This window comes from Nelumbo nucifera, chromosome 1, assembly GCF_055504915.1.
Source record: "Nelumbo nucifera cultivar China Antique chromosome 1, China Antique-T2T, whole genome shotgun sequence".
NCBI classification, from domain to species: domain Eukaryota; kingdom Viridiplantae; phylum Streptophyta; class Magnoliopsida; order Proteales; family Nelumbonaceae; genus Nelumbo; species Nelumbo nucifera.
The window spans coordinates 64,983,075-64,995,992 of NC_142649.1; the positions used below are offsets into that span (position 1 = coordinate 64,983,075).

At 43.3% G+C, this 12,918-nt stretch overlaps 1 protein-coding gene across 1 annotated transcript; it reads left to right on the plus strand.

Annotated features, from left to right (window-relative positions):
* Positions 1-5,629: 5,629 nt before the first annotated feature.
* LOC104594430 (uncharacterized) lies at positions 5,630-6,469 on the plus strand. Its single transcript, XM_010254713.1, has one exon. It carries the CDS (start codon positions 5,630-5,632, stop codon positions 6,467-6,469), a length of 840 nt encoding a protein of 279 aa, XP_010253015.1.
* The last annotated feature ends 6,449 nt before the right edge of the window (positions 6,470-12,918 follow it).

Genomic DNA, 12,918 nt, shown 5'->3' on the forward strand with positions numbered 1-12,918 from the left:
CAACCTGATACAATGACATGCGGATCATTGCCAAGCACGGCATAATCGTGTTGGTCGTGCTAGGCCAAGGGTTTCAGGTCCGTGGGCTAATATGACACGGCACGCAGCACTGCATGGCGTTGGGGCCCTTAGGGAACCCCCACCCCCCCCACCCCAAACGGCTAGTTTGAACTTTTTTAAGGGGTTTTTATAGAAATACCCCCTCAATCAACAACTATAAGCCTATAAATAGCTATATAGGGGGTATTTATATATTTTCGCTTTGGGAGAAAAAAAAGACAATAATGCCCCTCTAATAGCTATATCCTATATAATAGCTAGTTTGGGACTTTAGGGGGCATTTAAGTGAAGTGATAAATGACTTTACAATAACCAAAATACCCTCCTATAAATAGCCCTATCCTCCACCATTTTCCATCATACCAATTCAGCAATTCTCTTCCCAATTCTCATACTCTCTTAGTCTCTCATCTCATACAGTCTCATATTTGTACTATCATACACTTAGCAATTTAGGAGGCTTTGAGACTTCAACCACTGAAATCAAGTTAAGATTCTGGACCGGTAATCCAACCATTCGAGTAAGTGCAATTAAATTAATTTTTCTTTTTATTAAAAAAAAATGGTTTGCTCCTCCTCCTAAAACCCCCAACAATAAGTTCACTAGCCCAATTTGGAAAATATTTAAAATAGAAGAAGTTGAGAGGAAGGAAAAAAGAGTCGTTTGCCAAAAATGTATGATTGACTTTAGCTTTAATAGCAAGGGTTGTACTAGCCACTTGGACAGTCATTTGCTCCTCCAAGAGAAACAAGAAAAATCAATATATTTTAAAGATTTGTTGGATGTTGAGGTTAAATTACAAGATAAAGGATGGCACAACACTACTACGCCTGATGAAGCAAGTGATTAAAGTCAAGGAGATGAAATAACTTTTTTTATTTTATTTAAATTATTTGTTATTTTTTCAACAATGCGTTTTTTATTTTCAATTTGTAATTTTGTTATATTTTAAATGAAATAAAATTCACATTTTTCCAATTTGTTGTCCATTTTGTATTTTGGTAAGTATTTTACGCTTCTCTTTGTTAAATTTTTTATTTTTCAATTTGTTTTTAAAGGAAAGTTCAGTATTTTAGTTTTACTTAGAAAAAAAATCAAAATGTCAAAATAACAACAAAAAAAAACCTAGGCCTTTTTGGCCTAGTTTAGCCTGTAGCCTAACCCGACATGGCATGACAAAGGCCCACACGGGATCGTGCCGTGGGCCAAGTAGAAACAACCCCCAACTTATCCCAGGGGAGGGAAGCACGACCCAACTTGGCCCATAGGCCGGCACGACATGGCACGACCTGCTCTTTGTGTGGATCACAGGCAGGTTGTGCCGTGTCGGCCCAGCATGACCCGATTTACACCTCTACCTTTCGTAGAATTTTCTAAAAAAATGGCAAAAATGTCCAAAATACCCATGCAATTACTTTAACAAAAATGTTTGTTTTCCAAATTTTCTTTTCATATGAATCACTACCCTAACCTAAACCCTTCCAATCTTTTTCTCTAAAATTGATTTATTTTCCAAACTTGCCCTTCATATCAATCACTCAAAGGTAAAGCTACAACTTTAAATTCTCTATGTTTTTATTGTTCATAAAGTTTGTATTGTCTTTCTTCATAGAAACCAGCCTCAATAGTAATTGCATGAGTATTTTAGATATTTTCATGCCTTTTTTAGAAGATTCTACCAGAGGGCATCTAATTGCAAATGTATTAGAAAGTTCAGAGGAGGTGATTGCAATAATTAAACTTTAGAGAAGGTTTCAATGGACAATCAGATAGAAACTTTATGAGAGGTTTAATCTTTCAGGTAAATGAATAAAGCCTCCCCTAAAGTTTAGTAATTGCAATCACCTCCCCTTAACTTTTGAATACAGTTGCAAGTATACTCTCTTTGATATAATCTTCTAAGAAAGGGCATAAAATGCCCAAAATATCTATGTTGTTACTAATGAATATGGTTTCTACCAAAAAAACAATACAAACTTTATGAACAATAAAAACAAAGAGAATTTAAAGTTGCATCCCTTTTAGTGATTGATATGATGGACAAATTTGAAAAATAAATCAATGTTAGAAAAGAGATTGGAAGGGTTTGGGGTAGCGATTCACATGAAGAGAAAATTTGAAAAATAAACATGTTTTCAAAAGCAACTACATGGATATTTTAGACATTTTATGGCTATTTCTAGAAGATTTTACAGAGGGGGTCTACTTGCAACTACGTCAGAAAGTCCAAGGGAGGTGATTGCAATTATCAAACTTCAAGAGAGGTTTTAGCAACAACCAAAAACTTCAGGGGATTTCAGCAATTTACCAAAAAAATCCTGACATTCATCCAAATCAAAATTTAAATATTGAGCATAAAAAAAATTAAAAACAAAAAAGTCCAAACCAAAACCGGATTTATCATTTATGCATAGAGCTTTTAAAAAATTAATAAAAATTTGTTGATTAAGAAAATCAGATATATTTAGAAATAAGTTGCAAAAGCAGTAAGTTATTTTTTTTTATATTGCACCTTCTTGAAATCCCAAATAAGACCATTTATGTTTGTTCTTCATTATGGGGTTGTACTACTTCTGTTCTGTCTTTATATTTGATTTTTTTAAAACATGACTGAGAAGTATAAACAAGAAGAACCCTAGAGAAAAGTAAAAGCTTTACATTGGACAACGTTTCCAAGAAGAGGATTTACTTCATGGACTTTATTACTATTTTTGTTATTATTTTAACTTTTAATAATTTATTTTTAATTTATAAATTTATATATATTTTCAATTTTATTCTTATTTTAATAATTTTTAAATTTTTTATAACTTATCATAATTTGTTCATATTTTTCAATATTATTTTGAATTAATAAATTATAATTTATGAAATAGTACAAATTGAACTCAAAATTACCAAATAGTATGTTCTAGGGGTGAAATAGTAAAATTAAGGAATTTTAGATGCTGAAGGTTTGATTCAACACAAACAACCTTCTCCGTTCAAAGCCTCTAAAAAGTCAAAAAGCATCTATGTCTCTTTTTAGATTTCAAACGCCATTAATATCTTTTTAACTTTTCATATTTATCAAACACCACTCAAGGAATGAGATCGCCAACTGTTATCATTATAGATGTGGATGTGTAGAGACTACACAAACATAACTGATGAGGGGTAATTTGGCCCAACCTATCAACATTCAGACACATGGAAGCGATCTATTGACTGGAAGACAACTCAGTGCTCCCTGCCACCTCAACTGGCCAGATCAGCTCGGGGGCCTTGGACACCTCGACCAAGACCGAGGTCTGAGCAACTTGTGGTGGCCCGACCTGCCAAGGTAACATGTAGCCGACATCTAAAAGCTAGCCAGCTATCTCTGACCTCTTCGAGATTACGCCACATGTCTGCAAGCCTTATCCTTATCCCGCCCGGATTGAACGGACACGATAAGCCTTATTAGCTCACACGAAGTCCATCTCCGAGTGCAGAACGAATTCCTAGTAGCACAGGCCAAGGATCTTGGAAGTGTTTCATAAGACCTACGATAGCTCACCTATATAAGGGCACCAACCCCAACGTCACAAGGTACGCACAATTATTTGCTCACTACCCTTCTAGCATACAAGCTTTTAGCTCGCACACAAGTTACTAACTTAAGCATCGGAGCACCCACATCGGGTAAGCCACCCCGGGTCCTCTGAACATTCCTCTTTTGTAATTCGACCAGCCAACAAAGCAGACTGACGTCCAAGCTTCCATCCAGCTAAGAGCATCCAGATCACGCACCATTAATTGGCGCCATCTATGGGAACTGTGACAAAAAACCAGGTTCCTACCTTTTAGTCAGTTACTTTCACCAACTCAATGGCATCTTCTAGCAACAACAACAAGAACATCAAAGTCTCTGTCACTGAGGGGCAGGATCAGCCTGCAATCAACCAAGAGATCCCCTCTATGACCATCGGGCAATTCACCGTGCCCCACACCATTCCAAGAGTATCAGCGGTGCCAAACCTGACATTCCCATTACAGCAAGTCAATGCACCACTGCCTCATGCGAGCGCCCCTCTGCCAGCGGTAGTGCCCTCTACGGTTCCTGCCGGGATAGATGCACGACAATTCTATGAGTTGGTGCAGAATGTTAGGATTATGAACCTACAGCTACGAACGTAGAGGAGAGGTTCAAAGCATAAATGCCACCACAACAGCCTCAGCAACATCAGCAGAACCAGCAACACCGACGGTAATCACCACCTCGGGGTCCATCTCCACCTCGGGGCCAGTTACCACCTCGGGATCTAGCCCCTCTCCGACATCCATTGCCGCCCCGAGCCCTTGTGGTTGACCAGCAGAACAACCAGCCACAACGTAGTCATCAAAGCGATCAAGAGCATTGTCGATCACAAAATGACCAGCACCGCCATGACCAACATCACCAGCAACATCATCAACAAGATGACTAATAGCCCAGCAACCAACAGCCCAGTGTGAGAAGCAAGGACCAAGCCCTGGACCCATCCTACCACCACGACAACCGGGACCCGGCCCCTATTCGTGCAAATGTCAAAGATCGGGAGAACGTTAGAGACTAGGAGAATGTTAGGGCTGAGACTCCGGCCAATACCGAAGCAAATAACACCAATGAGGTGACAAAGAAGCAACACCACAGATGTGCACGCCACACCACCCCAAAGAGCAGCATTTCCCCCACATTGGAGGCTGAGAAGAAGAGAGAAGAAGTGAATTTGGTTGTTCTCCAACCGTCCTCGATTCCATTGAGTCGGCCTTCCCCATTAGCACCAGAAATTCTCTCGGCCCTGCGGCCGAAGAACTTCAAGATGCCCGCCCTGGAGACCTACGATGGAAGCATTGACCCCAATGATCATAGTGATAGCTTCTAGTCATTGGTGTTACTTCATGGGGCAGATGAAGCCTATCTCTGTATGGCTTTCTCCATGACCTTCAAAGACATGACAAGATTATGGTATTGAGGCCTACCCCCTAGCTCAATAAAAAGTTGGAACTAGTTCATAGATCTTTTCACTATGCACTTCGCTACGAGTAAGAAGTGCCTGAAGTTTGTGACTAGCCTTTTGAATGTGGTCCAGCAGGAGAATGAGTCCCTCGGGGACTATATTAAAAGATTCAACCTAGAAAGGCTACAGGTACTGAACCTTGACCCGGAAAGGAGTCTGTCACCCTGATCTCCATTGGTAGCTCGAGTTGAACTCACCAACTTCTATGGAGGTGTTCCTCATAGAAGTTGATAAGTTCATCAAGGCTGAGAAGGCTCTCAGGTCCCGGTTAGAGCTGCACCAGGTTGGGAAAGGAAGAGAATAGAGGAAGAAAGCAGCAACAACAAGCATCAACGGTGAAAGAGTAAATCACCAAAAAGAAGCATGTCACCGCACAGTAGGCGAAGCAAATCGCCTAGAAAGAGTTGATCACCACGTCGAGGCTCTAGATCAGGTCAGTGATCTAGAACCCCCAGTCCAGAACCAGAACTACACCACCTTGAATGCAAAATAGGGCGGAATTTTGGTGCAAATTAAGGAGGCCAATTATGTCAAGTGGTCACCCAGGATGAGAGGAGAGCCGGCCAATCGCAACCCAAACCGGTATTGTCACTTCCACCAGGATATCAGGCATGATACAAAGAGTTGTCATAACTTGAAGGATGAGATCGAGGAGTTGATCCACTGCGGATACCTCAAACAATTCATCAAGTACAAGGACAAGGACCGTCGACCTATTGTTCATCATAGAGATGCACTGGAGTCGAGCAGGTGGAACAACAGAGAGCAGCCACCCCGAGATCCACCAGCACAGGAGAAATCAATCAATGGGGTGATCAACATGATTACAAGTGGGTCAATAGTAGCAGGTTGTAGCACGGCAACGGGCAAAAATGTAGTCCAGGAATTGGAGCACGAGGATGAGAACCTGTCGAAGCGCCCTCGAGTGGAGGAAGTCATATACTTCACCGAGGACAATGCTCGTAGGATCCAGTATTCGAACGATGACGCCCTTGTGGTCAAAATGGTGATCAATGACTTTGAGGTAAAGCAGATTCTAGTATATTCAAGCAATTCCTCAGACATCTTATTCCTGGAAGCATTTGAGAAGATGGAGCTGGACCAGAAGGACCTTCAGCTAGCAGACATGCCCCAGGTCGGTTTCAACGGAGATGTAGTGAAGCCCCTTGGCAGGATCAAATTGTCAGTGGTAGCAAGAGCAGAGCCCAACACTATCCAATTTAAGCACACCTTCCTCGTGGTCGCCACCCTATCCCCCTACAACATTATCTTGGGTCAGCCCATCTTGCATGCACTTCATACAGTGGTGACGACCTACTACCTCTCGATGAAGTTTCTAATGAGGTACGGAGTGGGGGTAGTACGGGGTGACCAGCTGGAATTGTAAAAGTGCTATGTCGCAGCACTGAAGGGCAAAGCGAAGCTAGCAGATGACGTCGAGCTAGAGCTGCCCCCCCGAACACACCAACGAGCGAGCTGAACCGATGGAGGATATTGTCTAGGTTCCGCTCTTTAATACTGAGCCCATGAAGACTCTCCAGATCGGCACTCGCCTAAACGAACCACTTCGGTCACAACTGGTAAGTTTTTTACTTAAAAATTTAGATGTTTTTGCATGGTCATCACTAGAAATGCCCAGCATTGACTCTAGTATCATTACTTATAAGCTTAATGTGGACCCTTTAGTCAGGCCAATCAGGTAAAGGAAAAGAAACCTCGCCCCAGAGAGGTGGAGGATAGTAGATGAGGAGGTCGGGAAGCTCCTCGCCATAGACTTTGTTAGAGAGGTCCAGTACCCGATCTGGGTAGAAAATCCTGTGCTCAAGAAGAAAGCCAACGGCAAGTGGCGCATGTGCATCGACTACACCGATCTCAACAGATCTTGCCCAAAGGATAGCTTCCCCCTTCTTAGAATTGACTGCCTGGTAGACGCGACCTTGGCGCACGAGTTGCTGAGCTTCATGGACACCTATTCAGACTACACTCAAATTCAAATAGACTTATCCGACCAGTTCAAAACTTCTTTTGTAACTGAATTAGGGTTGTACTTTTATAAAGTCATACCCTTTGGATTAAAAAATGTTAGAGTTACCTTACAACAACTTGTAAACAAGATTTTGGAGCCTTTAATAGGCAATAAAATTGAATGTTATGTAGATGACATGGTCATGAAGACCCAGTTTTCCTCTTCTCTTATTGATGATTTAAATTGTGCTTTTCAAATCTTAAGAAAATTTAACATGAAGCTCAACCCGAACAAGTGTGTCTTCGGGGTCACATTGGGCAAGTTCCTTGATTACATAGTGAACCAGCATGGCATCGAAGCCAACTCAGATAAAATTCAATCTATCCTAGATATCAGACCACCCGAGACAATAAAAGAAGTACAAAGGTTAATTGGTCGAATTTCCGCCCTGAACCAATTCATGTCTAATTCGGCTAGTCGGTGTTTGCCCTTTCTCAAGGCCATAAAAAAGAACGAGGACTTTGAATGGTCCAAAGAGTGCCAACATGCATTCAACGAGCTCAAAAGGTACTTAAGTTCACCCCCGGTTTTAACCCAACCTGAACCTGGAGATGAGCTAAAACTTTACCTCTTTGCGAGTGATGAGGCAGTCAGCTTGGTACTAATAAGAGAAGTAGACCGGGTTCAAAGACCTGTCTACTATATCAGTAAGGTTTTGTAGGCAGTTGAGACTAGGTACCCCAGCGTCAAAAAGTTGGCCTTTACACTAGTCATTGAACTCGGAAGCTACGCCCCTACTTCCAAGCCCACACTATCATCGTCCTAATTAATAGACCACTAAGGCACGTCTTACAGAAACCCAAAAAGAACTAAGGCGCTTCCCCAAAAAGTACTAAGGCAAGGATATTATTGGCCTATCCACAAGAGAACAGTTAAGTTGAGGTGATGAACAGGGCGATCCTTCGTGGACTCAAAGCTCGTCTTGCATGAGCTAAGGGTTTGTGGATCGACGACCTACTCAGTGTCCTATGGGCCTACCGAACTACAATTAAGACAACAATTGGAGAGACCCCATTCAGTCTGACATATAGTACACAGACTGTCATCCCAGCTGAGATCGAAGTACCAACCCTGCGGTTAGAGGCGTACGACGAGGAGGCCAATGACGACAAGCGGCAGACCAACCCTAACCTGATCAAAGAAGTACGCGACCTGGCCTACATCCGAACTGTAGCCTACCAATAGTGAGTAGCTCGGTACTACAATGCTCGAGTCAAGCGATGCCACTTTCGAGTTGGCGACCTAGTACATCGAAAAGTAATGGTACCTGAGCCCGGTGTAGGTAAGCTCGGACGGAATTGGGAAGGTCCCTATAGAGTATAACTGGTGTTCGGTAAAGGGACGTATGAGATCAAGACGTTAGATGGGAGGCAAGTGCCCCATGCCCCGTGACATCGGGAGTCAGGCATCCGCCACCTCAAAAATCTTCTAAGAACAAATGACCACCCGCTTAGGCGAACTAGTCAGGCCGCACGTCAGCTAAATGAGACATCGAAGAGTGGACGACGAGTTACTCTAAGCCTAAGGGTCACGGTGTCAAGCTGGTAACGACTTGGTGCCAAGATAAAATAAGACCCAGTCGCTTTCTAGCATATGGGTAGCACAAGAAAACCTTATTTATGCCTTATCAGCATATAGGCAATTTAGATCATATACCTTACCGTGCCTACTCGCCTCGGCTAACAGTTACCTCAGGTTACCACATACCATGCCTAGTTGTTCTAGAAGTTGGGTGCCTGGGGAGAACCTACACTTAGAATATTTTTTATGAGGAAATTTTTTGTACGCGAGGTGAAGAAAAGAAAAGTTGTATTTCATTACTTAAAAATCTGAATTTGTATATCAAAAAAAAAAAGAGAGAGAAAAACCTACTAGACCAAGCTCAGAGGCTTGGTAATTGATGTTTATACAAGGGGGGGTCCAAGAAAAGAGGCAGTGATCAATCATCATGGGGCTCCTCGCCCCCACCCACAGTAGTTGCAAAACTATCCTTGCCCTCATCAGTGTCCAAGGCCTCCTCAACAACGGCATCCTGGCCATCCTTCTCCGTAGCTCCCTCGTCAACATCGTCATCATCTTCCTACTTAGAGTCGGGGTCTTTATCAGCCTCAAGCACCATCTCCATAGTGACACCCACGATGGTGATAGCTCCAAAGTCAATCTCGGGGAACGCCCGCCTAGCTAACCAACGGAAAAGTTTGAAGCCCTTACGAAAGGTTACGGTACCGAGGTCCAGACTAAGTTTATCGAATTTCGGCAAAGTCTTGTAGTTTTCGATGGCAGAAACCTCTGTGTCCTTGATTCCTTGAGTGAGAGTGGCCTCACACTCGGTTAAAGCAATCCTCCACTCCTTGGCTTCCTTCGTCAATCTCTCAACCTGCTTGCCCTTCGTCGCCACATCAGCCTCTAGTTTTCTAATGGCGTCAACGGCCTTCACCATCTTGGCCCGACACTCCGTGGTCACCACCCCGGCAGTTTGCACCTTCAAAGCTAGCTGCTCAGATTGCTTCAAAAGTGCATGAACTATGGAGTTGGTTTGCAAAAGAAACAAAATTTTACTAAGTATTAGAGAATATCCAAGAAACATCGAAGTAGTGAGATCGAGACTTACTACCATGAGATGGCACAATGCCTTCACGTCCATCTCAGGAGTCAGCTGCTCGGCGAGCTGAGAAATCTCCTCGGGGAAAACCGCTTCCTTGCTCTTTTCAAGGTTGACTTGGAAATCCATGAAGCTTCATTTCCCCCAGAACCTCCACCTGAAGAGCTAGCCCCGGGATGACTAGACCGAGGCTCAAAAGAATGGGCCACCTCGGGCTGATGGGGCGGTGACCTCCTCTCTTGGTCCTCTTCGACCAAGTTGATGACCGGGGGGTCCTCGGTCTTAGCAGGGGCAATGGGCTCGGCTACCGCATTATGGGAAGAATGTCCTCGGGACTTCTTCCTCTTTCTCTTCTTCATGTTGGAGAAAAGTTCAGTCATCGGAATATCAGCCATAATACATGTGGAAGGCAAGCAGAAGATCAGCCAAAGCAATATAATAAAAGCATGAAAAGACAAAGTACATGTGCCCGAAGTGACGACCTACCTGAGGGACTCAGCCCGGCCTTAATAAGTTTCTCCTCGGTCAAGTAGTCCTCTAGCCTTAGGTGGAGCTCGACCAAGGAATGCATCTTTTTCTTCATCTTCCTATCCAGGTGATCCCCAGGGTCACTGATGCCTCCAGTGTGTTGGGAAAGGCCACCTCCCATCAACAACAACTGTGAAGTATCTCCTCTTCCAAGTTGGGACCTTCGAGGGATACTCATAAAGAAGTTTGTATCCAAGCCGATAATCTATATAGTAACTAAACTTGTCCACTCCCTTAGGGCCGGCTGGATTTTTCTTTATGGAGGATAGCAAGCTGAAGGTATCTAAGTCTAAAGGGAGATTGAGGTCGTGGAAAAGGGAGATGGTACCAACCAGGGTGCGAATTGAGTTCAGGTGGAGTTGGTCGATGGTGACGTCGAAGAATTTTAGAACTTCAATAATGAAAGGGTGAAGAGGAAAACGTAGCCCAGCGATCAAGTGCTTTGCAAAGAATATTGTCTCCTCGTGCTCGTGTTCCCAGGGAAAGCCCTCAAAGGGTAGGTAATAACTATAGTGGTCGGGGAATTTGAACTAAACAACCAAAGTATGAATCTGCTTGGGGGACATTTTGGAAGGAACAAAGCTATCTAGTTCTCTAGGCTGGCGTGTTTGCCGTGAAGACGACACCTTCTTATAAGAGGTTTTTCGGTCTTGAACCAAGGTGCCCACCTCGGTTGGACCAAACTCCAATTCTTGAGACGAGGTGCCCTCCTTGGCCTGACCAGATCCCGAACTCCCATCAAACAAACTATCACTACTAGACATGATGGAAATGAAGACAAAGAAAAGACTAGAGCAAGGAAAGACATCTTACCCAAAAGGAAATAGACCGACCTCAAAGAGTGGATGACCGACCTAAAACGCTGAAGTTAGCACACGACCTCCAGAACGCGAAAGCTCAAATCAAGACAAAGAAAATGGGACCCCAAGGCCCTTATTTATAGTCGTTGTAGTCAATCACGAACAACTCAGATTGACCTGATCCGACGACTCCCATGAGGGCGGTTGCACGACTTTTGAGGACAAAATTAGTTGAGCGCATGTTTAATGTCTGTGGAATTCATAATTCGAGTCATGTCCGCACATTCCCGAGATGCGATCTAGCTCTAAGGTTGAGCCAGTCGAGTCGTTTAAGTATAACCCATAGACCAGACCTCGGCCAAGATGAAGACTGGGCCAAATCTACCCAGGATTGTCATGAACTCCCATACCAGGTCAAGTACCCCTGACACGGGAATGGGGGGCAATTGATGAGGGGTAATTTGGACCGACCTATCGACATCCAGACACATAGAAGCGATCTACTGACTGGACGACAACTCAGTGCTCCCTACCACCTTAATAGGCCAGGTCAGCTCGAGTGCCTCAGGCACCTCGACCAAGATTGAGGTTCAAGTAGCTTGTGGTGGCCTGACCTGCCGAGGAGACACGTAGCTGACTTCTAAAAGCTAGCTAGCTATCTCCAACCTCTCCCATATCACATCGCACGTCTACAAGCCTTATCCTTATCCCACTTAGATCGGACAGACACGATAAGCCTTATTAGCTCATATGAAACCCATCTCCAAGTGCGGAACGGATTCCTAGTAGCATGGGCTGGGGATTTTGGAGGTGTTTCATAAGACCTATGGAAACTCACCTATATAAGGGCACCAACCCCAACGTCAAAAGGTACGCCCAATTATTTGCTCACTAGCCTTTTAGCATACAGTCTTTCAGCTCGCACACAAGTTACCAACTTAAGCATCGGAGCACCCACACCGGATAAGCCACCCTGGGTCCTCTAAACGTTCCTCTTTTTACTGTTCGACCATCCAACAAAGCGGACCGACATCCGAGCTGCCCTCAAGCTAAGAGCATCAAGATTGCGCACCATCAATAACCATCATCTTAAAGTACACAAGCCTTATGCCCATTACTAGGGGTGTCAATTGGACTGGATTTGGTCCAATCTGATCCAGTTCATGTGAATCCATTACAAATGGATCAGATTCAATCCAATCTAATGAATATTTTGGACCAGTCCAATTTTAATGTATGGACCGTCCAATTTGTTCAAATTCGATTTTGTTTAGATTGCTTTCAATTCAAACCTGATCTATTGATACTTATATTCTTATCTTATATCAATGGACCAGACATTGGATCAATCCAACCCAATCCAATATAAATTCATTATGGACAGACCAGATCCAATCCAATCCGATAAATACTTTCAACCATTTAAGTTTGGATTGGTCTAATTCAATATATCTTGTTGGTCCGTCCAAATTGGTTTTGGTTTGAACGGGTCCAATCCAAAACCAGTCGATTGACACCCTTACCCACTGCACAACCTTGTCACCAACATATTCCATATTCCACCCCTATATATGATAAACCAGTTTGCACCATCCAAGGTCACCCAAGCAGAAGAAGCACGACCATCCTTAACAACTACCCTGTCAGAAAGCACAATTCAATAACTCGAATATAATTGGCGTCCAAACAATTATTTGTAGTAGAAGATTGAAGACATGTCAGAAGCACCTCCACCTGCAAAGGTAACTTCATATACTTTTTCCATAAACGATAAGCACTATGAACAGAATGACACCACAGAGCAATACTTCTTAGCTTTTCAAACACCAACCTATGTCTCTATCACTGTATGCACCACCATAGGATTGAGGAAATCAATA

Coding starts and splice junctions, on each gene's coding strand:
- LOC104594430 (XM_010254713.1), top strand. CDS start 5,630: ATGAGAGGAGAGCCGGCCAATCGCAACCCAAACCGGTATTGTCACTTC.